Here is a 23,832-nt window from a genome sequence, read left to right on the forward strand (position 1 = left end):
TGAAATATTATGTCACAGATATATAAAATTAATTAGTGGCAATTTTTTGGTTCTAATACATAAAGTTATTTTTTATTAAGATAACAAAACAACTACAGATTTTCAGAAGGTTGAGAAATAGGCCCAATGTTTCAAATTAACACATTTCCTGAAAATGAGGGTCATTTATAGCAAACTCAGCCATGGTTAAAAAGAGAGCCTTAACAACGCTTAGATTATTTCTAATTATCTTTTCTAAATTGCAATTGACAGAGCCAACCATTAGCAAAGCTGTGAAATCTACAAAGTCTTTCTTGTGTCCAGAATTCCATTCCCTGCCCTTAGCCTTGGTGACAAACCCTCCCTCTTAAGCTTCGGGCTTATCTACTCTCTATACCTCATCCCTATAAAACAGGACAGGGGCTAATATCAGTAATATCAGTAATTCACACTGAAAGATGATCCCTTTCACGACCATGTTAAACTTTAAAATTATCTTTACCAGGAGGATTTTAGTTCTCCCACTCTTACAACTCATACTAAACCTGCTCTTGGTCTCATGATGACCTTTGGCACCTTGACATGTGCAATGAGTCCAAGTTGTCACCTCCTGGCTCCATTTCCTTCTCTATCCAGCCCAGACTTCGGTCAGTCTTTTCAATAATCATCTTTTTAGCAGGTTAGGTTCTGTCACCTCCTTATTTTGTACAATAATCAATTTGCCTGACCTTGCATACATGTAACTGTCCAATTTTTCTATCTCTGTGACAATGATCAATCACTTACTTGCTGATTTTACTCACTCATTCTTTCTTTCATCGACACTAGCAATTGCAGAATGCCTACTAATGTACAAGACACTGTTCTAGACCCTTGGGTCTTTAGCCACAAGGAGCTGGACTTCAGTACAAATTCATGTTCAATTACATAAACTGAGTCAGTACTGCATCTCAGCAACACTTCCATTTATCCCTGATGTCTCCTTGTTCACATTTCCCATAAAAAAAAATCATTCTAAACCCTTTGTTCTCTCCACCCCATGTACTCTAATGTCCTCCAGGCTCTACCACCATAGTGTTATCATCACCTGCATTTCTTGCATCTTCAATCTCTCTCTCTCTACTGGCTCCCTTCCCTCCACACTCCACAATTCTTTCCTTCAGCCTGCCTCCCCACTAAGCTTCTGCCTGGTCTCCTCCTCTTTAGCACCAAACTTCACATGAGCAGTCTTTGCTTGCTAGGATTTTTGATTTTCTTGTTTTCCTTAGCCAATTCCAAAATGGTTTCTGGCCTATCATGCTACAAAAAGTGGCTCTCTTGAATTCACCAATGGCCTCCTCATTACCAACTCTTCTTCATTTGTATTCTACTCAACCGTCTCCGTGGCATTTTATTGAGCAGCTACTCTGCCTGACCTGACACTGGCATTTAATATCACTGGCTGTTCCTCTTTGGTGATACTTTCACTTTCCTTAGCAATGCACTTTCTTGGACTTTCATTTTCTGGACAGCTTCTTTTCAATATTCTTTATTGGTTCCATCTTCTGCTTCTGCCCTCTAAACGTTAAGCCATGCCTAGAGTTTAATTTCAGCCTTCTATCTTTTCTGTTAAATAGTCATTTCCTGGGAGATAATCATTGATTTTCAAGATCTCAATGATGAACTCAATGGACAATTTCTAAATCTGTATCTCTAGCCTTGATGCTCTCCTGAGTGTCAGCATTAGATAAATAAACCTACTGGCATCTCATATTCACAAAGCCATCCTGCTGGAAAACTAAACTCAAAATATCCTCAATCAAACTAATTATCTTCCTCCAAGAACTTGTTCTACCTCTCATATCCCCTTAGCAAATGTCACAGACTTCCCAGTCGGTTAACACTAGAATTCCCAGTCACTTTCACTCCTTTCTCTCTTATCCCCACAAGTCACATAATATCTAAGTCCTATCTCTTCCTCCTTCAAAATGCCTCTCAAATCCATCCCCCCATAGCACATAGCATCCCTGTACATAGAAAATGCTAAGTCTGTACTTGTTTAATTGAATGGAATTATCAATGCCTTGCCTGAACCAGTATTTCCATATTTGAGCTCGTTACCTTTGATTGAGGAATGAAGGGTTTTGTCTCCTTATTTTAAAACTTTCAGGCATTAACAATCAGGTGAGGGAGATTCTTGTTGCTTTTGAACTTGTTATTGAGACTGCCTGAAATTACACTAATGCTCATTTCTGAGCCTGCTCCAAAACTTTGTTCTTTTAAGGAAAATGGCAGTAAAGACAAAGATTGTAGTTTTATATGGCTTCTACTGGCCTAATGGCAGTTGCCAGTGGTCTAATCCTGGGAGCCTCTTCTAGCAAAGGAAAAGCCTTCTTACCATAACAGTCAAACTGTCACACCATAACCTTAATCCCAATCTGACCATTCTCTGATACAAAAGCTCCCAATACATATTTGTGTTTTATGATATAACTGATATTACTTTGGTTCGCAGTTGGTATTTTTATTTCATAACCATCAACCTTATGCCTCCAGTGTTTTTGCTGACTCTAGGAAGAAAGTTTATCAGCCAGGTGCGATGGCTCATGCCTGTAATCCCAGTACTTTGGGAGGCTGAGGTGGGAGGATCACTAGAGGCCAGGAGTTGGAGACCAGCCTGGCCAACACGGCAAAACGCCATCTCTACTAAAAATACAAAAATTAGCAGGGCATGGTGGTACGTGCCTGTAATCCCAGCTACTCAGGAGGCTAAGACACGAGAATTGACTCAGCCCAGGAGGCAGAGGTTGCAGTAAACCAAGATCATGCCACTGCACTCCAGCCTGGGTGACAGAGTGAGTGAATATTTAAAAAAAAAAAAAAACAAACAAAAAACCAGAAAGTTTCTAACAAGCACATGAGACCTCGCAATGTATATTCTTATTACAATTCTTATTAGAAATCATTTTATATGAACTATGTGAACATGATATTGAAAATAATTCCAGGCTTCACATCTAGCATCTGTATTTTCAGTAAGCAAATTAATATTTTAAAGACTATTTCTAATTACCTTCTCTGTGTAATAGTAATTAGATTGCTTAAACAAATAACAGATTGTTCATCCTGAAGTGGGGAAGCAACAAAATAATCCCAAACTGGTGAGAAAACTTTCTTAGCCAACTCATAGTTACCAACTTGATAGGCAACCTACAACAAAAAGCACATAGGTTATGTAATATTTTTGTTTGTGAATGCATGTTTTAAACAAGAAGTCTTACAGTATACAATGTATGACAGCATCTTATACAGCGCTATCACACACTCATTTCAGACACAATTGTTCACATTTGCTGTTCTGTTCTATAGTGCCATAGTCAGGTAATGGCCACTGGCAAGGGAGACAGACACATTTTTGAAATCTCTTTTATTTCTAAATTGCATGGAAATTTGAAACTCTGTAAGGATGTTTCAAATCCTCATAAGCAAAACAAAGATCACATCTGAGCCAAATTAATTTCATTTCCATCTATCTCGGCAGTGCACTCCATTTATTATAGATACTGTTATAATGAACAATCTGTTCCAAGAGAAACAATCAGATTTCCCAAACCCAATATATGAAAAAATACTTTATTCTTTTCTGGTTCTGACTGACACTTTCAGAGCTTTTGTGCAACGAAAAGTTCACAGCTGAAAATAGTAAAGAGTAAAACAGAGAAGCCTTCCAAGAAGGCATGCTATGTTTTAAGTTTAACAAATTTAACATTAGGCAAAATAAATGATTTCACTGGTGAAGCCTAGAAGCTCAAAAGGAAAAAACTGGCTTAACTATTTTTTATGGTAGAATATGTTTCCTTAATGATGTTCCTAAAAGCATTCCATTTAATATGTAAGTAACAATACAAAATCTCACCAAATGAGTTCTGTACTGCTTCAAATCCTTTATGGAAGCAGCTAAGGTATAAAGTATAAATGCATTCATGGAATGAAGTAAGTGAATGACACATTACTAGAATATTCTCCACTCTACAGAATAACTTAGAGGGCCAGAACTTTTCACATCTGCCAATGAATACTCATGATCATCCAATCAATAAGCTTCTATGAAGTTTCTAGTCTTTGTTAGGGACTGTGGAGATAGACTCTTCAAACTTTAGATACAGATGGTGTCAGATTCTATGAAACTGGAATCAGGTTAAAGGCATAAAACCCATAATATCACAGAAAAGCTACAAAGAATAATGTAATAATTGCAGAGGCTTTGGAAAAGTAGACATGAAGACTTCAAGGAAAAGGCAGGGCTTGAGTTGAACCCTAAGACAGAGATAAGATTCAGATCAGTACAGTTAAGACAGAATCTGCAAAAGGTACAGAAATTGAAGTACATTTAGGAAAGACTAGAGAGACAGCTCAGAGTTTGAAAAAGAAAAAAAGTAGACATTTCATCCCTCCAAGGTCTGAGGGGGAAAAAAATTTAAAAAAAAAGTGGGTAATATGATTGGACATGATTTCAGAAGGCCTTGAATCAGATGGAAGAATTTAAAGATGTCAAGTACTGGACTAAGCGTTTGATGTGCATTACTGTATTTATTCTTCATCAAAGTTCTACAAAGTGAGCTCTATTGCCATCCCTATTTGTGAATGAGGAAACTAGAACACTGAGAAGTAGAATAATTTGTACAGAGCCTGACAGTCAGTAAAAATAGTGAGGCCAAGTCTTAATGAGTCACTTCTCTGGGCTACATTCATCAAATGACACAGCTGTACTAAGTGGTCACTGAAATATAAATATATATAATTAAAATATACAATTATTAAGATTTATCATGAAAAGCAATAACAGATAATGTGTAAGAGGGTTGGTGAAACTATAATTAACTGTTCTTTTCTTATAAAATGTATCCTTTCTAAAATAATATTATTTGTTCAATTAGCTAACATTGCAAAACAAGAAAAGACACTGTGATAAAACTAAGGTTTATAAAATCGTGAGATTTTATGAGGTTTTCTTAACAGAGAAGTGCAATGATATAAGCATGTTCAAAAAGGGTTAACGTGGTCCTGGTAGAGATGTGCAAAACAGATTTTAGAGGGACTGAATTAAAATGAGAAAGAAGCACTAAAAGATGAATGAAATAATGAAGTACAGTAGACACCTCCCCCTTGATGCCTGACCTTCACTTGGCTTCCAGGACTCCACACTTGGTTTTCCTTTTACTTCTTGTCCTCAATCTCTTTATATTGGTATGCCCGGGAGTTCACTATTTGAACTGCTCCTCTTTTCTGTCTACCCTCATTTCTCGTTGATACCATCCAGCCACCTAGTTTCATCACATGACTACTCTCATATCCCTCTCCTGCCCAGACCTCTTCCCCAAACTCCAGATTCATACATCTGATTACTCAACAATTCTCTCCATATACACTAAATACCTTACCTCAGCATGCCTCGAACTGATCTCCCACTTGCCCCAAACCTCCACCACTCACAGCCTTCCCCAACTCGGTGATGTCAACTCTGTCCTTTTAATTGCTCAGCTAATACCTTAGAGTCATGTTTTATTTTTCTCTTTATGGACTCTTGTTAACTCCTCCTTCAGTACATGTCCGGATGCTAACCACTTCTCACCACATCAACCACTCCCACACTGGCCAAGCCACCTTCACCTCTCACTTGGTTACAGCAGTGGATGGTGCTGTCACTCTACCCCCTTATGGTCTATTTCCAATGTAGCAGCCAGGGTGAACCTTTAAAAACAGGAGCCACATTACGTCACACCACTACTCCAAACTGTCCAATCGCTGTTCACTTCACTCAAGTCAAAAGCCAAAGTCCCTGTAATGCCCTGGAAGTCTTTTCATGATCTGCTCCCCATCTACCCACTCACCTCTTAGCTGTTTGACCTATCCTTTTACTCTCCATGGGTCCCTGTGCTCCAGCCACACAAAGCCTCCTGCTGTCTATCAAGCATACCAGGTACACTCCTGAAAACCTTAGAGTGTTTGCTCTAGCTGTTCCTTCTGTGAATGCTCTTCCCCCAGAGAGCCATTCCTTCACTTCCTTCAAGTCTCTGCTTAAATCACCTTTCTTGATCACCCTATTTAATATTGCAATCTACCTTCCATTGCCCTACTTCGTATTTCCAATCTGTTTTATACACTCCACTTGGTTTTTCCACAGCATGCATTGTCTTCTGAAATACTAGATCATTTACTTATTTACTGTGGTCACTGTTTATTACCTAGCTCCTACCATGGCATTCTATTCATGTTGCTTATAACAGCAGTTCCAAAAGTATGGTCCCTGGGCCATCAGCATCACCCAGGAACTTGTTAGAAATGCAAATTCCCAGCCCCAAATTCAGACCTAGTGAATCATATACTCTGGCAGTGGGACCTAGCCATCTGCTTAACCAGCGCTCCAAGTCATTCCTATGTGCACTCAAGTTTTAGAGTCGCTATCCTGGGGCAATGCCTGGCAGAGTACGCACTCAAATAATGTGTTGAATTAATTAAAAAATTCTCTTTTCCTGATAATTTCCCTCTATCCACAGAGAAGGACACCCAGCAGTTGTACTAAACTATAGCATCGTTGATAGGGCCAGAGTGAGTGCCTGACTCAAGCTGGGTGTTTTGGAGCCTCCCCTGCAAAGCAAGACAGGCCCCCATCCAAAGTTTGGTTCTGATGTTAAGACTGATGACACTCCACACAGCAGGAGAATTTTAGAGAAAGTATACTACTTACACAAGGGACTTCTGGGGGAGAGCTTGGCAGGCACAAGTCTGTCTGAACTGGCTTGGGCAAAGCAGAAGGAGAAAGCAGGTTGGACTTTCATAGGAGTTGAGAGATAGGACTAGGGAAAGTGCACACTGGCTGGAGGGTTTAAATTTCCTGCTGCCACCAAATAAGAAGGTGAGCTCACAGGCCTTCTTATAATCCTGCCCAGATGTGGGGCCAAAGGCAAAAAGAAGGGTCAGGTTTAAAAACAAGTCACAGCTGGGTACCATGGCTGACACCTATAATTCCAGCACTTTGGGAGGCCAAGGTGGGCAGACCACCTAAAGTGAGGAGTTCAAGACCAACCTGGCCAACATGATGAAACCCTACCTCTACTAAACATACAAAAATCAGCCGGGTGTGGTGGTGCATGCCTGTAATCCCAGCTACACAGAAGGCTGAGGCAGGAGAATCACTTGAACTCAGGCAGCAGAAGTTGCAGTGAGCTGAGATTGCACCACTGCACTCCAACCTGGGCAACAGAGTGAGACTCTGTCTCAAAGAAAGTAAATAAATAAATAAAAACAAGTTACAAGTCGGTTGTCAAACATCAAAAATAAGATCAGTGGCATTCTAGCCTGGGTGACAGAGTGAGACCATCTCAAAAAAAAAAAAAAAAAGATCAGACGCTTTATTATTCTGGGTGGGCCAATCACATTCTCTTTCCCAGGAATTTGGAACCACAATTAGGAGCCAGTGAGCTATTCTCTGTTTATAGCTGAAATTGAGGGATATATAAAAACTCAGGAACTGTCATCTTTCCTCCAAAGGTGGAGAAGTAACAAAAGCCAATCTTTAGAGAAAATACAAGAAAGCAGACATACCAGAAAGAACCAGAAGTATGAAACCTAGAGCTGCCTGGACTCTGCTGCATTGACAGCGCCTAGCTGCATTACTCCAAGCTAGACTGGTTTCATGGCAAGCAGGGTCTTAACTGAAACCCTAAGTCAGAATTAGCTAAACAAGTGCTACTGTCGTGGTAATGAGATTGATAAAAAGCATATTTTAAAGGATGAAGTGATGATATCTAGCAAATAACCTGGCACAAGATAAACACTGACTAAATGATTCATCCATAAATAGATGAGTGGAAAGAGTGGTGATCTTCAGTTAGAGGATGAGAGGGAAAAGAAGAGTTAAAAAGAGCTTTAAAAATGGAGATGACTTCTTTACCTGAAACTCTTTTTTTTTTTCTTTGAGACAGGTACTCACTTTGTCACCCAGGCTGACACCTCCCGGGCCCAAGCAATCCTCCCACCTCAGCCTCCCAAGTAACTGGGATTACAGGTGCATGCCACCATGTCCAGCTAATTTTTGTATTTAGAGACAGGGTTTCACTGTGTTGTCCAGGCTGGTCTTGAACTTCTGAGCTCAAGTTATCTGCCTGCCTCAGTCTCCTGAAGTGCTGGGATTACAGGCGTGAGCCACCACACTGGGCCTATTTTTTTTTTTTAAATAAAAAATAAAAGAGACAAAAGGCAAACCATTATCAATCAAAGTGGTTTTGGTTAATAATGGGTTTTAATGAATTCACATACAGGGACAGGTGCGGTGGCTCACGCTTGTAATCCCAGCACTTTGGGAGGCTGAGGTGGGTGGATCATGAGGTCAGGAGTTCAATACCAGCCTAGCCAAGATGGGGAAACCCTGTCTATACTAAAAATACAAAAAATTAGGTGGGTGTGGTGGTGGGTGACTGTAATCCAGCTACTCAGGAGGTTGAGGCAGAGAATTGCTTGACCTGGAAGGTGGAGGCTGCAGTGAGCCAAGATTGCACTACTGCACTCCAGTCTGGGCAACAGAGCAAGACTCCGTCTCAAAAAAAAAAAAAAAAATGAATTCACATACAAAGTGAGAGATGTGTGAACTTCATTTCCTTTTCACCTGTCACCATCATGATTGCTGACAAAGCATTCATGTTCCAACATCAAACTCTACTGCCAATATAAATCATGAAGATCTGCTAATTAATACCAACACAGGGAGAGAATAAAAAGAAAATTGATAGAGAAAGATAAAGACAGTGAAAGGGAAGGAAGACGGTTAAAGAGGAGAGGAGCTCTCTAAGGAGCAGAGGGTCACTTAATATATTGGAGAAATGCAGGCTCTAGAAGACTTGGCACATGTTAGGTGTCCAATACATGACTTCCTGGAACCTGGACAGAGCTGTTGAAAGGCATGAGCTGGTCCAAGATTCAAGCTTGACATCTGCTACCTGAGCAACTTTGGGTACATTTCTTCACCTCCCTGAGACATCCTTTTAGGGATACCGTGGGATTGGTAAAGAAAGGATTAAATTAATCTGTTCCCTCAACTCTGAAATGAAAGTAATCACACTACCTCAGGGAGTTATTGTAATAAGTGGAATAATAAATTTTAAATGTCTAGTACACCGTAGTTTTTAAATAAATGACATTCCTCCTTTCCTTATCTCAGCAAGCCATTGTGTCCACTCACTATTTGATTTAGTAGTTCAACAATTCACTAGAATACCACATTTTGTCTTACACCTATTTTACAGATAGGAAAATTGAGGCCAAACAATTGGCCTAAAATCAGTCTCCAAGGTCAAGATCAGAATCCTGCTCACAGATTTCTACTCTTCTACATTTATATCATATTATCTAGTCATTTTCTACTTAACAAGGAGGAATAAAAAGAAATAGTCTGAAAAGAAGAGAAAAATAGCCTCAGAAAATGTATAATTCAAAAGGGTTGCTCAAAAAAAAAAAAATTCCAGATAGACTAAACTAATAGCCTTCTACATTTAGAGAGAGCCTGGTAAAGATTCACTTGATTTTATTAATATTTACAGAATAATGCTGAGTAAAAGTACAACCTAAAGTCCCAAAAGCCAAGTTAATCAGAGGCATTTAGTGAAATGTCTCCATGCTTTACTATCAAATATTAATAATAATAGGTTTTAAGAAAAGAACTGTCCTGAAACTAGAAACTAGCCACTCTCATGAAAATTAGATTGCACTTACAAAATAGAGGTACATTAACTTGCTGAAACTTAAAAGCTTAAACTTAAGTTGTAAATTAAGGAGGTTTAATAAGTGAGAAAGGTTTGCTTTAGCCACTTCACATAATGAGATAGAATGCTCATAAACCATCATAAATGAACTACAGAACTGCAAATATAGTGTCAGTAAAAAAACACAGGTCATTACTTCATGACACTTCTCATTATCCCAGCAGTATAGCTCTGACTTAGTTTTATTAACTTTCAGTGAAAGTTCTGCCAAATTAAGCCCAAGAGTCAAACCACTCCCTGGAGAAAAATTAGGCCTTGATGAAATATTCAGTTCCTCACAATAACTCCATCACTGCAAATTAGGGAATATATTAGATTCCAAAGATATCAAAACATCAGAAAACCATGAGCCAGTATGACATGCTAAACCAATAATAGACAAATCCTAGTAATTCTGTCAATTTAATTTTCTTTGAAAAATATGATATGTAAATTGCCACTAAGATCTTAGCTTATAATATTAATCAACTATTAAGAGAAAAATAGCATAACAAAATTTAGAAGAGCCATCAGCTCTACGGACAACAATAGGCTTAAAATTAGATCCTTGAGACCTAGGTCAATAAGTCACTCTTTCTAGCATCCTCTTCACTGGTGATATGTTTTAAGTCAGGCAACAACTATTTCAGCAAAAACATTTATTCATCAGTATATCCCTAACTAAAAACGATACTATTTATTCAGTGCCTACTGTGTGATAAGTGCTACCATTAAATATTTGCTAAGCATAATTCCATTTAATACTCATCATACCTCAGGAAGTAGCTACTACTATTACCCCTGCTTCACAGATGAAAATTACTTGTCCACTATTACATGGCTACTCTGAGGAGCTAGAATTTGAACTCAGGTCTGTTTGCCTCTACTGACCCAGTTTTAATTTTATAAATTTATCCAAAGAAAGTAATGATGGATGTAGGTAAAGATTTATATACAAAGATGTGCAGCATAGCTTTGTTTATAATAGCAAAAGACTGGAAAGTATCTAGATGTTTAGCAATGGAGAATTATTAACAAACTATAATATAGCCGTAAGATTCAATACCATGGAACCATTAAAAATTGTTCTTGAAGAATACTTAATGGAATAGAGAAATGTCAATAATATGTTAAGTAAAAATATCAGGATGTAAAATAATATATATACTATGATTAAAATTATATGTTGTACATAAGTTCATATACATATGTGTATGCATGTATATATATATATGTATCAATTAGATCAATAGGCATATAAATACACAAAAATAAAAGGATATCTCTGGATTAGGGTTCTCAGTCTTGACACCACCGACATTTTATGCTGGATAATTCTCTGCTATGGGGGCTATCCTGAACATTGTAGGGTGTTTATCAGACTCCTTGGCCTCTACTCACTAGATGTCAGTAGCACCCCTCTAGTTTGTGACAATCAAAAATTTCTCTAGACATTAACAAAATTGCCCCAGGGTAAGAACTCTGCTACTCTGGATGATAGGATAACACATAACATTTATTTCTTCTTTGTGCATGTCAATATTTTTCAGCATTTCTAAAATTAATATATATGTGTTACATTGTAATCAGGAAAAAAAAATGTTATTGTCAAAAAGCAAATTCACTAATAAGAGAAGGAATGATTCCTATTTTATAAGATAAAACTGTAGTAATGGAAAATCGTGTTATAGGAGCTTTAGAATATCTGCTGTGATTTTTATTTCTACCAAAAATTACTTCATAACTGCTTAAGAGAAAAAAACATAGCGGAAAAATGAGCAGAAATCTCTTCTACCTGTGTGAGGAACATCCGAGCAGTAATAGTAGAAAGAGGTGGATAAACCAGAATTGGTTTAGTTGTCTCCCCAATAGCACCCCCAACAAGCTTTCCATTATTAGAATAGGCAGCAACTGCAAATACATATTTTTCATTGGTTTCTAAATCTTTCACTTCAAAAATGCTTTTACCGTCAGCTGGTATCTATTAAGAAAAATATATTTCAAGTTATACATGGAAAATTAAAACAACATGACTTTTTAAAAACAATTAAGTAACCTTCTGTTTAAAAAAAAAACATTTTCTTAGTCACTGTTGAATTTTAGTTATGATTCAAGTGGAAATTAGAGAGATTCACCAAAACAATGACTTCATCAAAAAATTTAATTATCATAATAAGGCTTCAGTAAGATCTCTTGACATTGAATTTGACGTACCGCTTCTCCTGAATTTGGGAGATGATTATTGTTTAGCCGTACTTTTCCATAACTTCCTTCTGCTTTGCAACCCAAAATGCAGTACCAAGAGACCTGCAGAGGAGAGAAATGACCCTGTTTAAAAGGCATTCTTTTATATCAATGTAGCAAAAAAAAAAAAAAAAACCTTTTCTAAATAAAAATCTAACTATTCAAGTTTTAAAACATGAAATTCAAGTTTACAAATATACTTAGGTTTAATTTTTAAAAAGTAAAAGTAACCTTAGCTAGTTTACTGGGACAATTAAGACTAAAATATTATTCATTATTAATTATTTTAACCACCATTAATTGAACAGTTCCTACTGCTAAGTACTGTTAAGAAATTTACAGATATTTTCTAATATGTACAACTCTATGAGATGGGGTTACTATTGTCGTTTAGCTTCACAGGAAATGGAGATGCAGAGACGTTAAATAATTTTGCCCAACATCAGACAGATACTGGCCGGGGTTGACTCCTAAAATGACTTAGTCTTCATGGGAAAAAAAAAGGCCAACACTCAATGATTTTCATATTTTATGTGATAATGTATGACACAAAAAGCAAGTGGCAAGAGAAGCAAGACATTAAAATCTAATATTTTAAATAAAATGTAAAAATACATATGAAAAAGCCTGGAAGAAAACACCCCTAAATAAGAACAGCAGTAGGATTTGGATGATAAAATGGTAAGATGACAGGTAGTTAATGGGTCAATTTTTTTCTCCAACTTATACATTTTCTGAAACATTATATCTAGTTCAATGTTATATTTTGAATATAAAAATTAGACATAAATCAAACACAAAATGTAAATCCCAAAGAAACAACTAAACTTAATCTTGAGTAAATGGTTAGACAATGATCCTTTGCCAAGGTGTCAAGATAATGAAGATTCATTATTGGAATGAACTATTCTCCCTATAGAGAAAAAGGGAGGTAGGTGACACTGAGGGTGTAGTATTATGAACGAGCCATACTGCTGGGGGTTGTAGGGGTCATGGCTGTGCCATTACCTTCTTCCCAGAGGCAACTACTAAATGACAAGGCAAGCTAGAAAGAAGGAAAAATGCCATTGTCTCTAAGAAGCAACTATCTCTTACAGCTTGTGCCTGCTACTCCTTCCTCCAGGTCAACAGAAAAATACTAATGATGTCCATTTGACACAAGTGGTTCACAACCCTGACTGTGCTCCAGAATCACTTCTTTGAAATACAAATTTGGGCAGAATCAACCATTTTCGTAAATTACAGATACCCATGCCTGTCTAACTTCAATGAACTAGAATTTCTGGTGCAAGTGTCTGAATCTTTGTATTTCCAAAGAGTATTTCTCAAATGATTGTGATATGCACAACGAATTAAAAAGCACTAGTCAAAGGCAGAACAGGAAAAAGAGAACACAGAAGGAACCTGGAAGCTGGAGGGCAGGGTTAAAAAAAAAAAGAAAAATCAGATGAATCTCAGAAAAAAATATGCAAAACTAACTTCCTTTGATTTCTCATGCAAAAAGATACCATTTTCAAAGAAGAAAAACAGCAGAAAGACTATGTGCTATGACTTACACCATTATTGCTCCAAGTTCTATTATATAAACTAGAATTTGGAGGATAAAATTCTCTCTAAAAGCATTTTTACAAGCCAACTTTATATTTTTAGTTTTTTCCATATATGAAAACATCTTATTTGTGTAACTCTAAGAAACAGTCTGCAATTAGAATCTACATAAGGGTAAAGATATCATGATCAAATCAGCACTAACTTTAGAAGAGTTTATACGTAATGTAAATAACATTAGAATTTTCAACTATAAAAGTAGATTTTAATGAAATGAATGCCTCAACAAGAGATTTTGAGAAAACAAAAGATGGCTGAAGCCTGAAACCAGAAAACTTATTTAAGCCCATAGCACCATCTAGTGCTGAGAAGGTAACAGATGGTAATAATTTCCTGGAATTCTTAATATGCATAATACATACAAACTTCCTATAATGTGCTCATTGATGAGTCTTAAAACTACAGGCCAAATATGAGACTCTTCTATCTTCCTATTTTCAAGCATTATAAAATAAAATAATCACTAAATTGAAGTACATAAAGAATAAAATTTTGATTAAAGAAACCCAAATATTTGAATAAAAGCAAACAAAAACACTTGGTAAATCACATGATCTTAATTCTGTACTAATTTTCCAAAATCAATGAAGCTCTCTTCTTAAACAGATTTCAAAAATCCAAAGTTTAACTTTAAAAGCACTAGCAATAGCAATAATGCATTTATCATAGAATGGTTAGGTACAAAATGAATGTCACCTCTATTCCCCTACTCTCCCAATTATAAAGCATTATGAAGGTTGTTATCAGTTGTCACTGATGTCCATTTGCCATTCATCTGAAGCGCCTCAAAGAATGCAAGCACATTTAATCCATATTATCTTTATACCTCAATTACCTCGAACAGAGCTTGACAGATTATAGGCTCTCGATAAATGCTCATTGGACAGAATCCACACACAAAAAAATCACCAAATAATGTAATCACAGTCTATCACTTCATTACTTTTTTTTTTTTTTTAAGACAGTCTCACTCTGTCACCCAGGCTGGAGTACAGTGGTGTGATCTCAGCTCACTCCAACCTCTGCCTCCCAGGTTCAAATGATTCTCCTGCCTCAGCTTCCTAAGTAGTTGGGGTTACAGGTGCCCACCACAACGCCCGGCTAATTTTTTGTATTTTTAGTAGAGACAGGGTTTCACCATGTTGGCCAAGATGGTCTCAAACCCCTGACCTCAGGTAATCCACCTGCCTCATCCTCCCAAAGTACTGGGATTACAAGTTTTCGAGTAAGCTTTACTACTTATGTTTAATACAAGAAGTGGAAAGATATCAGTTAATATGCCAAAAACATGATACATTATCTCATTTAATTTTCAAAGTAAATACATTTTCCAAATTAAAAAAAAACAAACTCAGAAAATGTATTTAACTTTCCTAAGGTCAGACTTCCAGGAAAGGTTGGAGCTAGAATTATAAACCTAAATCTGACTCCAAAGCCTGTGTTCTCTCTACTATACCAAGTTGACATAACTTCAAGTAGAACATCCTAAAGAGAATCAAAGATAAAACTTTATTTTTATATAACATCAAACAGCATGTTGTTGATCATCTTAAAGAGGAAAGTGTAGTTTGTAAAATATAAATTAGGTAGAACCAAATTCTTGTGAAGAAATTTAATTTCAAGTTTTAGTCACATATAGGCCAAGTTCTGAGGCATAAGAGATGGGAGAAAAAGCTCACCCTCCAATAAACACACAAAGATGTACAGTTTATAATATGGTTGGAGTTGTCCTATGTTTGCATTGAAAGAATCTACATTTAATTGGAAAGACTTTGGGCAGAACCTCTAGACTCATCACCTCCAAATTTCCACACTCTGCTGCTTCATATCCATCACTGTCTCTGAAAGCAACTTCTACCCTCTTCAAATGTCTGATTCCACTATAAGTGAGACTTCCATCTTGAGCATACAAGGATGTCAGCATATGGTGTGTCATGGTGACAAGGATACTTACAAGAAGGTGCTTCTCTACTGTTTCTTCTAACAGTATATTTGGGCATAGCAATGCTATACAGTACATATCATAAATATAACAGCAACAGGGGCAACATGTCATGAAGAAACTAAGTATAAATTAGACTTGGAATATTAATCCAGTGTTCAGTGCTTATAAATAAGACTATCCAGTTCCTAAAAGCAATCAAAGTATGAACCATGGTAGGCATAAAAGTACTTATGTTGCTTCGCATGAGGCAAAAATCATACTGGACACCAACCTTAACCTCTGAAGTAAATGGAGCAGGTTTGAGTGTCACAGAACAGTGAGTCCGAGACAGCAGGATAGGTGGAGGAGGGACTCTGCTTTTCTTTCTTTTTGAACTTTCCAAATATTTCTGATAGGAATACAGGGCATTTTGTTCAGATTCAATCCTCTCAATTAAAGAATATGCTTCCTATAATGAAATATGAAAATAGAAAAATACATGTCAAGAGTTTGAACTCCATTTATGTTTATAGAATTCTGTAATTCAATATTATCTTTTTATATGTATTTTTTGAGCCTCAGAGGCTCAAATATATACATGTATGTTTCAACTATTTAATGATTTTGCAAAAGTGAAAGATGCCTACTAAATAAGGTTAATCATGATCACCAATGGTATCATATTTATATATCTTATATGTTTATCATTATTATTATTATACATGAATGAGACATATTTTGATTTGAACATTCTGAGTATCTACCATCATATTTCATTGTCCTTAAAAGTTTATAACACCATCATCTTCATTTATGCTGATGAATTATACATCTACCCTAATTCAGCTGAAGTGTGACTCTCAAATATTGGTATATGTGGTTTATGAAATAAGTATTATTGAGAGTTTCTATCAGCAAGAAGAAATAAAATAGAAAAAACACATTCTGTGAAACTGATGGAAAGGCAACCACTTTGTTAAAAGGTTATACACAGAGAGATAACACATAAAACAAAGGAGAAATATAAAAATCTGACCTAAATAACATTTCAAAAGTAGGGCTAAATATGTAAGCAATAATAATACATGTAAATGGGTTACACTTTCTTTTAAATTAAATTAAAAGGCAAAGACTCTCTGAGTTCTAAGTAAAAACCCATGCAAAGATTAAAATTAAGTGAAAGAATAGTCATTTCAACAAATGGTGCTGGGACAATCGAACACTACATGCAAAAGAATAAAGCTGGACTCCTATTTCACACCATAAACAAATACTAACTTAAAATGAATAATACATTCAAATGTAACAGCTAAGATTATAAAACTCTTAGAAGAAAACATATGACCAAATCTTTGTGACCTCGAGTTAGGTAGTGGTGTTTGGAAGATTTAATGCAATGAGGCATTTAAAATGCTTAGTGTTTGGAACAGAGTAAGCACTCAATAAATGTTAGACATTATAATTATAATTACAATTATAATTATGATTACTACTACTATTCTTTCTTTCACTTTAAGCACTCTGGAACATTCTGTTTTGTCATATCAGGACTATAATTATTATTATTACTCTTTCACTTTAAGTGTTCTGGAACACAAAAAGCACAATGACAAAAGAAAAAGTAGATAAGTTGGACTTTATCAGAATCAAAAACTTTTGTGTTTCAAAGGATACCACCAAGAAAGTGAAAAGACAGTCTACAGAATGGGAGAAAATGTTTTCAAAATCAAATATCTGATAAAAGACTTGCATTCAGTGCTTATATGCACTGTTATAACTGAGAATTGTTATAACTCAATAATAAAAAGGCAAATAACTCCTTTTAAATTTGAATAGGCATTTCTCCAGAAAAGACACAAATAGCCAGTAAGCACATGAAAAGATGTTCAACATCATTAGTCATTAGCAAATTAACTCAAAAAGCAAGAAACCTAAACACAGAAACAATAATGGAAGAAACTGGAAACATCCAAAAACTATTTCATGTAAAAGTGTCAGGCTCAAATGAGTTCATAAACAAAATATTTTAATTCCAAAGAACTGATCATTCCTATGCCATTTTAAATGTTTCCAAATACAGAGAGGAACAGATATCTTCTCAAATAATTTTATAAAACTATTATAACTTTGATAACAGTCTGAAAAATGGCTACACATAAAAACACAGACCAGTTGTTTTACAGAACAGGACTCCCTGGAAGGGCAACAAAAAAATGTGAGAGTCTTGATGAGGAAGAGGACAGAGCCATAAAAGATAAGGGGATTTCCCTAAGAGGCTGTGGAAAACTTTGAAGGGAGAAAGTCCTACTAGAACAGAAAGGAGATTAAAAGCTATTATATTTTGAACATTAAATATTAATGTGTCTTCACTTGCATCACAGGCTGTAGAGACCAAGATATTTCAGGTTACATAAGAACAGATAAAATCAGCCTAAGGAAAAATTATGCAACACAAGGAAAGGAGAACAATGCCCCACTACCCTTGGAAATTTGGAGACATATCCATCCTCAGCATTATGTTTGGAGCCTGTAAAATATACCAGCAGCACTGGCCCACTGACCCTGATAGTCAAGCTAACTGCCTTTGACCCCCATCTCAACTGACTAGTCAACCTCTCTGGGCTCCAAATTTGATCTCAAAATTTGCCTTGGTAATTCGTGCTTCAGTGAACCAGTTGGACACTAGCACCTTCTGACTTAATTCTTGCATCTTCTTTTTTTACAGATATATTTGTAAGAATTACAAATACTTTTCTTATATTTTACAGATATAAATGCAAACATCCTAAATAAAATACATAGAATACTAATACATTTATTCTAACAATATATCAATGAATATACTGCATCTTCTTTCTACAAATCAATGAATCCAACTGGGGTAAAACACATTATGTTCTGCCATGGCTATAACAAAGATATTTCTCAACTGGGCTGTTGATGAGTATCACCTATGGAGTTTACTGAAAAATGAGAATGGTCCATTTCTACCCCCAAAATAAAAATCTCCAGGAGTGGGGCTTGAACATCGTATTATTTACAAACACCAAGGATAATTCCAAAGTAGAGCAAGAATTGGGAACTACTGATTCAGGTGAGTAAATCTCCTTTTCCCTCTCGCCTTTCTCCCAGTCTCTCCCTAGTCTCTTCAACCTCCAGTCTTCTAGTTCTTCAATGGTTCCTCTAATAGTTGCCAGATAAAGTGCAAACTTTTCCAAAGCCCTTTTCACTTTGATCATGACTACATTTTCTAGACTTATCCCACTTTCTACTCTTTCCCTCTCTCATACCTACCTCTCTGTCCAACCTAACCTCTGAAACCATTAAAAAAAAAATCACTCATTTCCTAAAATGCTGTTATTTCATGCCTCCGAATTGCCCATGCAATCCCTCTTCCTGGAGCATCTTATGTCCTCTTTGCTTTAAGACCCACACAAATATCACCTCTTCTGACATCTTCCAAGATAGCCCAGGTATTTAAATAAGCCATTTCTTTCATTATATGGTATCTTTATTTTAGCAGGTATTACACAATATGCTACCTCTGTACTTGACTGTCCACACCCTCTAAACATTGAGAGTCTTGGTAGGAATAACAGTGCTCTGTTTATCTCTTTAAGTTCAATCAATGTGTTTGGAATATAAGATATACGAAATGATGAAAAAGAAGGGTGATCTTTATTATATCTTTTAAGATAGCATGTTTAAAATGTTCTCATTGGCTCTTGATCAATTTTACTTTAGATCCCTAACTCAGATCCCATGGCCCCATTTGAAATAGGTGAACAGAAGTATTAAAGTTTTAAGTGAATGGTGACAAAGGAAAAGTTTATAACAAAGCCCTTGATTTAGGTAAATCAGATAAATTTCATAACAGAATTCAAGGCAAGCCCTAATGCTAGTTAAAAACTGGAATCCTAATTTAAGTAAGCCAATTTATTGAGCTGCTAATAAGATTCTGTTTATGAAAAAGTGCCTGGGGCTTTTAAGGGGTTTTTCAACTAGGAAAAAAGAAGTAACATCAGAAAATCCCCCAAAACATCAAGAAGGAAAAATTCCCATGAAACCAATTCTACTTAGTCATGAGAAAGTATTACCAATATGGACCTGAATGTTGTCTATAATAGCAATGCTCTAGAATACTAAACTGTTACAATTGCAAAACATAGACAAACCATTCTCTAATCAGAGATCAAGAAGTAGGCTTTCCGTGACATATCAGATAATCAAAAATAACTATATCATCACATCTTGCATTGTCTAGCACAGTACCTAGCAAATTATAAAGGTTTAGAAACTTTGAAAGAAGATATGAGCCTTTACCTATCACAGGGACTCAGCTAAGGAATCTCAATGGAAAGGGATTTTCACACCAACTCACAACGGAAATAAATTCTAAGTGTTCTTTCAATGGTGGTTTGCGTTGCAATATGCCACAAAAACCACTGTACTGAAGTCCAAAGTATTTTTGTCTGAATGTAAATTTCTTTGCATATAGTTTCCATTAGAGAAAATGAAACCTGACTCTCTTCTGAAGTTACTCAAAGCTTATTAAGTACATATCGATGTTAAATACATTTGACACAGGCTTAGCGCCCACAGTGCAGCAAAACACTAATAGAAAGATGCAGTGCAATCTTGAGGGTGTGACTAAGACATATGTAAACAACTATCACAGGACTGGAATGAGAAAGTGCCATATTTCCTACATATCTGGTAGACCTCCCTGAGGTATATTCTGGGTTCTCAACATTATAATGTACATTGCAGAAAATGCCAAAAAGTAGATTAAGTCATATCCAGGAATCTTGAGAAGGAATATTACTTAGAATAAAATATACAAGTAATAAGATAAATCTAAGAGAAAACACAGAAAAAAATGTGTAGTCTGATGGAGGAAAATATATCTAAAGCACCAAAAAGTTCAAAAAGAATGTCCCAGTGTGCTTAAAGTGAAAGAGAAATAATAATAGTTCTGATATGACAAAACTGAATGAAAAACAGAGTAATAATAATAATAATGGTTAACATTTATTGACTGCTTACTCTGTTCCAAACACTAAGCATTTTATATACATCATTGCATTGAAACTTCCCAAGAACCCCTGTTTCACAGATGAAGAAATTAAAACTTAAGAAAGCATAAATAACTTGACAGGTCATACGGCCAATCAGTGGTAGAACCAGAACTCTAATCCAAGACCCTTATACTTCTAACCACTATGCTCTCTTGTCTTAATAAAAAACTCAGTTAAAAGAAGTTTGGAAAGGCAACTTAGATGAACTTTCCTATGCAACACCCTTAAATCACTTAAAAGAAAAAATATCTAGGCTGGGAGTGGTGGCTCACGCCTGTAATCCCAGCACTTTGGGAAGCCAAGGCAGATGGATCATGAGGTCAGGAGTTTGAGACCAACCTGGCCAATATGGTGAAACCCCATCCCTACTAAAAATACAAAAATTAGCTGGGCGTGGTAGCATGCGCCTGTAGTCCCAGCTACTCGGGAGGCTGCGGCAGAAGAATCACTTGAACCCAGGAGTCAGAGGTTGCAGTGAGCCGAGATTGCACCACTGCACTCCAGCCTGGGCAACAGAGCAAGACTCCATCTCACAAAAAAAAAAAAAAAAAAAAAAAAGAAAGAAAAAGAAAAAAAGTCTAAAATGTAGATATGGTAAACAGTCTGTTAGCAGTTTGAAGCCTGGGAGTCAAAACATGGCCTCATAAGAGGAGGGTTCAGAATTAGAAGTTGGTCTTTGATTTAAAAGGAAAAAAAGGACTTGAGCATACAATTACACAGACCTGAGGATGGGCACAGTGGCTCATGCCTGTAGTCCCAGCAATTTGGGAGACCAAGGAGAGTGGATCGCTTGATCCCAGGAGTTCAAGACCATCTTGGGCAACATGACAAAACTCCATCACTACAAAAATTACAAACAACCAGGCATGGTAGCATGGGCCTGTGGTCCTAGCTACTCAGGAGGCTGAGATGGGAGAATGGCTGAGCCCAGGAGGTCGAGGCTGAAGTGAGCCATGCACACCACTGCACTGCAGCCCGGCTGACAAAGCAAGACCCTGTCTATAAATAAATAAAAGTAAAAATAAATTTTTTAAAAGCCCATGTATATTCTTTCCCCCTAAAAATGTCAAATAGAACTGATTTGACTTTAAATGCTACAAAATAGGAAAAATAATTAAATTCAATTACTGCTAACATAGTTAACAGACTGGTATTTAGGAGATATCAAGACATAAATTGAGGAAATATTATAACCAGAGGATATTAGAACTGCTAACACTCCCGAGTTTCTTCATTAATTCTGGTCCAAAATGTACCATAAATTAGATTCTGTGTCGATTTTGAACAATAACCTGCTAAACCATAATGCTCCTTCACTTAGAGTGGAATTTGGAATTGTTAAGATCATCTCAACTACAGATTTGTTTAGGTTCCTACAAATAGTACTAGAAGAAAACTAGATGAAGCAATTGGGTTTCTCTGTTAGAGAAACAACTGGAAAACCCGGCTTGGACAAAAGTAGCCCCAGAGAGGAAAGAGGGTCTGCAAAACACAGTTGTCATAGTGTGATCAGGACACAGCTATGAGAATGAATGAATTGCCAAAATTCCCCTAGAGAAGACAAACTTATTTTCCTAGGCAATCATTTTCTACATTAGGGTGTACAAAGCTAAGGTCTTTTAGTCCTTGTATTCCTCTACTGAAGACTGGAGGGAGCAGTCAACTGGCCTAGCTGGCATCACTAATCTTCCTCTTGAGGACCAGTCCCACCTGATTACATCTGATGGGGAAAAAGAAATCTTCAAATGATGATGTTTGGAAGGGGAAATGGATGCTGTACAGAAAACAACAGCATCCTGGAAACCCCCAGCACTTGGATGAAGGGGCATTTCTGCCTTTTTCCTTTGAGAAATTACATCTGCAAAGACACTGAATGTTCTGTTAGTGGACTAAGAACAATGATATAAGCCACATGATGAATACTATATTCGACCAGAAGTAGAAGATCAAGGACATCCAGTATGGATCCTAGGTGCAATCCTTTAATGTAATCCTATGGAATAAAGTATGAAAAGCAAAATGAACTTCCAGAGGTCAAATAACCAAGACAGGAAAACGGAAAACTAAATTCCCATAACAACAACAACAACAAAAAGCCAGTCATCTCACTTGGAAAGCTAATGAGTTATTATCAAAGGCTTATCTTTCATATGTGGGAACAAGTTGGTCCACCATAATTGAATAGAAATAAAACAGACATCTGATGAGATTATCCAGATCCACAGAGTCAGAAAATTTCTGAAAAACAGAGACATGATATGAATTATTTAAGAGTTCTAAAGAGACTCAGGCTTTTCAAACCTTTTTATGATATCAGGTGACACATCAATTACTGATTTGGGGATAATTTTATTACAAGATCATGATATTGTAAAACATTCTGTAATGCACCCCAGTTGAAAATGATTGCCAAGGGAAAGAAATTTGTCTTCTTTAAAGAAAGAAAGTTTGGCAATTATTTGAGCCATAACATCGTTGTTTAGGAGAGTACCCTGAGGACTGATCATTAGGCCTTAACACTTGGATAAAAACTACCACTGAGGAGCAGACATGGCTATAGAAGATTTCAGGACTTCTAAATAAATATTCAACATGTTCCTCATTGGTAAAAATCCTATAGAGGATGCCTCATAAAAAATAGAGCCTCTTAATGCATCTCAAGAGTCTATCCTAATAGGACATTACACTCATAATCTTTTCCTGAAATTAAAACAGTTTCACTTTTTAAAACATAAAAGAAATTTTTTTAATTCAAAATTTCTTTAAAACAAAAGCTGAGATCTCTGCAAAAAAAAACTGTCCACGTATATTCTCCCCTCCCTAAAAAAAAAGCAAATAGAACTGATTTGACTTGAAATGCAACAAAATAAAAAATATAATAATTAAATATAATTATTGCTAATATAGTTAATAGACTGGTATTTAAAAGACATCAAGACATAAATTCAGGAAATATTAAAGCCAGGATTTATTAGAACTTCTAGTACACCTGGGCTTCTTCATTTGTTCTGGTCCAAATGTTTGAGCCATAACATCATTGTTTAGGAGAGTATGCTGGGGACTGATCATTAAACCTTAACGCTTGGATAAAAACTACCACTGAGGAGCACAGGTGGTCACAGAAGATGTTCCTGCCCACACTGGAAACTTGAGATGCCCCAGTATCTCCAGTCTGTTCCCTGGTCTCAGTGGTGGGAGTCAGACACACACAGGGGAACGGGCA

General features: G+C 36.4%; 1 protein-coding gene across 2 annotated transcripts in view; it reads right to left on the bottom strand.

Annotated features, from left to right (window-relative positions):
- The window catches only part of CFAP54 (cilia and flagella associated protein 54), a 355,515-nt gene that overhangs the window by 264,442 nt on the left and 67,241 nt on the right, over positions 1-23,832 (bottom strand). For both annotated transcript variants that reach the window (XM_064376848.1, XM_064376847.1), the window contains 4 exons: positions 15,824-16,000; positions 11,970-12,062; positions 11,551-11,736; positions 3,032-3,168 (listed from right to left, as the gene is read on the bottom strand). In XM_064376848.1, the coding sequence (XP_064232918.1) occupies positions 3,032-3,168; positions 11,551-11,736; positions 11,970-12,062; positions 15,824-16,000 (593 nt within the window). The remainder of the gene's footprint in view (positions 1-3,031; positions 3,169-11,550; positions 11,737-11,969; positions 12,063-15,823; positions 16,001-23,832) is intronic.

The sequence above is a fragment of the Aotus nancymaae genome, unplaced genomic scaffold (assembly GCF_030222135.1).
Source record: "Aotus nancymaae isolate 86718 unplaced genomic scaffold, 86718_ANA_hifiasm-v0.15.2.pri h1tg000016l, whole genome shotgun sequence".
Lineage (NCBI taxonomy): Eukaryota > Metazoa > Chordata > Mammalia > Primates > Aotidae > Aotus > Aotus nancymaae.